Here is a 4,114-nt window from a genome sequence, read left to right as displayed (position 1 = left end):
TGTGTTTTCATATGAAGCTGAAAATTGTCCTTTCAAGTTCTGTGAAAAATTGTGTTGGAATTTTGATGGGGATTGCATTGAATCTGTAGATTGCTTTTGTTAGGATGGCCACTTTTAGTATGTTAATCTTACTGATTCATGAACATGAGATGTCTTTCCATCGTTTGATATCTTCAATGCCTTAAACTTTTTATCATACAAGTCTTTCATTTGCTTGGTTAGAGTTTCCCCAAGATAGTTTATATTATTTGAGGCTACTAACACATTGACTTTAAAATCAAATAATGGTTCGGTTAATATTAAACTTTTATAACTTTGTCTTTCTGTTATGAAAACAAAGGTGTGGTCCCTATGAGTGCAATATAAGAGCTAAACAGCAAATGTCTCTCCACAGAGACAATCGTTGCTGTCCTCCCACTGCCAGACGAGTCTAAGAAGAGCGCCATGGCAAAGCTTATTGTGGGTGGCCTGCTCCTCTCTGTTCTTTCAGGATGTGTATCCCAATCAGGTAGGTGTGGGTCTCAGCTGGAAAACTCTCCATGTCTAGAACAGATAGAGTCCAACAGCTTTTGCTGTTACTATTTTCAGGAAGATGTGAGTGAAAGGTATGTGGAAGACATTTACTCTTATCTATGATGCTACCTCAGCTTAGCAGCTGGAAACAGTGAATGTTTCCTATCTCATGGCTTTTGTACAAGTGAAAACAACAGAGAATGGCCTAGCTACTGTTTGCAACCACAGATCTCTATGGGACTGCAGTATTTCAACCAAGGTTGTAGTGTTGTCTGAAGGTTGCACTGAAGAAGGTCTGCTTCCAAGCTTCTCCTATGGTTAATCAGTTTCTGCTCATTTCAGGAAGCTGGTCAGGGGCCTGAGTTCCTTACTGTCTATTGACTGCAGACCATTCTTAGTCTCCTGTCATTGTGTCCCTTTCTACAAAACAGACTCTAACACGTGATTGGAAAGAAGTGTCCAGTTCAGAAGCCACAGCCATTTGGTAATCAGATCTTAGAAAGCGTTCAACTGTGTTCCACTCCTTATCAGTGAATCAGCACACATCCAGTGGGAAGAGAATTAATTTAGGTCACATTTTAAAAACTACCACAGATACCCTTAGATAACGAGGGATATATCTTACTATACCAGGGTGTAAAGATGTCTCTGGATTCAAGAAAGAAGAATAAAGAAAGGGGAGTGGGATTTGCTTCCTTGATGAGAGCACAGTGACTTCTTATCTATGAGAACAAGAGGGAGGATGTGATATTTTTTTCCCTAGAAAAAGACAAGTTGGTAAAGGGGGTGTTTGCTCTCATTATTTCTAAGCACTTAGTTGAGGTAGTGTAAGAGGTAGTGTAAGTAGTTTGCACTTTGTAAAAGAAACTGATCTCTCTCTAATGATTGGATAATTGAACAACCCTTGTGAAGTGGCAGGATTCTGAACCTCATTTCTTCACCAATACAATGGAGAAACAAATATCACCCATCCCGATAAATGACGGTGAGATAAATTAGGAGAAGAATGAACTTTGTGATGCCTGTTATAAAACTACCTTTTTATTACCAAAGAAGACACTTCACTGTTTTGACAGCTTTATATTTTCTTTCCTGTTGCTGCCAGTAAGAAAACTTGACACTCATTTCCCTATGCCTCAGTGTTACTGTCAGCAGTGAGTTATACATTATTTCAGGCTAACCGTGATATTTTGCTCCAAGTTTGTTCACTGACAAGGTTACAAACAGGGAGATAATTGATCACAGGACATAAATACACAGTTTACACGCCAATCCTCTGGTTGCTGCTGTACTGACAGAAGTTCTCTCTCTCTCTCTCTCTCTCTCTCTCTCTCTCTCTCTCTCTCTCTCTCTCTCTCTCTCTCTCTCTTCTCTCATACAGTCTAACTAGCTGTCTTTTCTGGAAGTGTTTCTCTAGGGGTCCAGGGCACAAGCATTTCTTAAGAAGCCCTTTTATGTTAGAATCCATGCTGTTTTTCCATTTCCAACTATGAAGCAAAACTAACTCAATTCAAGACTTTATATTATTTCTAGGCCATGTCTCCTCTGATTCAGTTAGTCATTATTCTAGAGTTTATTTCCCCAACTATAGCATTTGTTAAATTCACTTTTCTGAACAAGGGAATAATCATTCTTATAATGATTACACTAGCATCTTTTCACATGGCTCTTAAGGCAAAACAAACGCACGGTAAATAATCCTTTGATCCTGTTGTTCCTGTGGAAAACTGGTCCTTATCGGACATAGGAAGTGCAGGAGAGAGGGGAGATGAGGGGATAGCACTATCATGGTCTGGGCCAAGCAATTTCCATGATTCTGTTCCTCAGACATCACACTAACCACAAGTGTTGGTTCATCACAACAAGGGCCAGGACGTATGTAACCCCAGCTACAGGGATTTTCTAGGAGAAACATCGTGATTAGGTCAATAGCAAGAGAATATACAATGCTTCATGCTTTATCCATTGCGATGATTCAGTTACATTTAATTTTCTGTCCCTGGTACTTCTTTTATCTCAGTGCTATCTTAAGGAAGATGGAAGTAGAGTTGATATAGGAAATCTTTAATTCTGTAACCAATCAAAGGAACCCAAATCCATCTTTTCATTGTTTTGTTTTGTTTGAGACAGGGTCTGTGGTAGCTCAGGTTGTCCTCAAACTCACTATATAGAGCAGATGGCCTCCGCGTCTCAAGTGCTGGGACTGCTGGCTTGGACCTCCCTTCCAGGCCTGCCTTTAACACTGTATAGCTGCTTAGCATTGCTGAACACACACACTTGCAGGAACTCCGTGTGCACCAATGTGCTATACACATTCTGCCAGGAAGCAGCTCTGGGGCCACAAAAAGAACAAACTGAACAGCAGAGCTGATGGAATGTTTGTCTTACTCTCCTTTCTTTACAGATATGAAGGGAAAGGCATTTATTTTCCCTCAAGAATCAGCCACTGCCTATGTGTCCCTGATCCCGCAGGCGAGGAAGTCACTGCAGAACTTCACGCTGTGTCTGAAGGCCTTCACTGACCTCACTCGCCCTTACAGCCTCTTCTCCTACAGCACAAGGACCAAGGACAACGAGATTCTTCTCTTTGTGCAAAAAGCTGGAGAGTACATGTTCTACGTTGGGAATTCTGAAGTTACTTTCAAAGCACCCCTAAATCCTTATGCCCCAACCCATATCTGTGTGTCCTGGGAGTCTGCCTCTGGGATTGCAGAATTCTGGCTGGATGGAAAGCCTTTGGGAAGGAAAGGCTTGAGGAAGGGGTACACTGTGGGGGCTGAGGCAAAGATTATCATAGGACAAGAGCAGGATTCCTTTGGGGGGCATTTTGAAGCAAAACAATCCTTTGTTGGGGAGATGTGGGAGGTTTCCTTGTGGGACCATGTGGTTCCCCTAAGAGAGATGGCTGGCGGGTGTTACATTGGCAACCTTATCAATTGGCAAGCTCTTGCTTTTGAAGAAAATGGCTATGTGGTGACTAAACCCAAACTGTGGGCTTAAACTTCGTTCTTGTCAGTCATAATCTGTGTTTAGTAATAATCACATACTCTCTGAAATTAAACCTGCTTCTGTTGCAATAGTAGTGTGGATTGCATTGAAAAGCAAACAAATGTGAGCCTTTGCTATGTATTATTTACTCTTGCAAAAGCTGGGTGTCAGAGTTGTCTGCAGCACCAAACCAAAGGAGCTAGGGGGACACACTGCTCCCAGAACTGGGCGCCCATCTTGTAGAATCCTGTGCAAATGGGGTAGGTACTATGGTGCTTCTGTGTACTCAAATGCAGAAACCTGGGAACACAATGTGGCTTCTCAGAAGGCCCTCAGGAGCAGGCTGCCTTGAGGGAGTCAGACCTCTAAAGAGAGTTTCAGAAGAGGGCTTCTCAAGAGCTAGGTTAAGAAAATGCCCATTCACATACCTAGAAAAGAATCAAAGATGTCTACTTTAGGGAAGCCCCCAAAAGACAAAAATTAACCGTACTGGACGTCCCTCTTCAAGCTCTCTCTTAGCTTCCCTGGGAAGCAGCTGTAATAGAACATGCATAAGTGTCCTTTCTTGGCCTTCCTACTGTTAAACCTGAGAATCACCAGAAAAAGACAAGTG

At 42.1% G+C, this 4,114-nt stretch overlaps 1 protein-coding gene across 1 annotated transcript; it reads left to right on the top strand.

The window, feature by feature from the left end:
* Positions 1 to 444: 444 nt before the first annotated feature.
* Positions 445 to 3,513, top strand: LOC102924167 (mucosal pentraxin-like). Its single transcript, XM_006990556.3, has 2 exons — positions 445 to 508; positions 2,918 to 3,513. The coding sequence occupies exons 1-2, from the start codon at positions 445 to 447 to the stop codon at positions 3,511 to 3,513; spliced, it is 660 nt and encodes a 219-aa protein (XP_006990618.1).
* Positions 3,514 to 4,114: the final 601 nt, after the last annotated feature.

The sequence above is a fragment of the Peromyscus maniculatus genome, chromosome 11 (assembly GCF_049852395.1).
Source record: "Peromyscus maniculatus bairdii isolate BWxNUB_F1_BW_parent chromosome 11, HU_Pman_BW_mat_3.1, whole genome shotgun sequence".
Classification (NCBI taxonomy): Eukaryota; Metazoa; Chordata; class Mammalia; order Rodentia; family Cricetidae; genus Peromyscus; species Peromyscus maniculatus.
This window is presented reverse-complemented; position numbering and strand designations above follow the sequence as displayed.

Coding starts and splice junctions, on each gene's coding strand:
- LOC102924167 (XM_006990556.3), top strand. CDS start 445: ATGGCAAAGCTTATTGTGGGTGGCCTGCTCCTCTCTGTTCTTTCAGGA. Junction 509..2,917: donor AGGATGTGTATCCCAATCAG/GTAGGTGTGGGT, acceptor CTTTCTTTACAG/ATATGAAGGGAAAGGCATTT.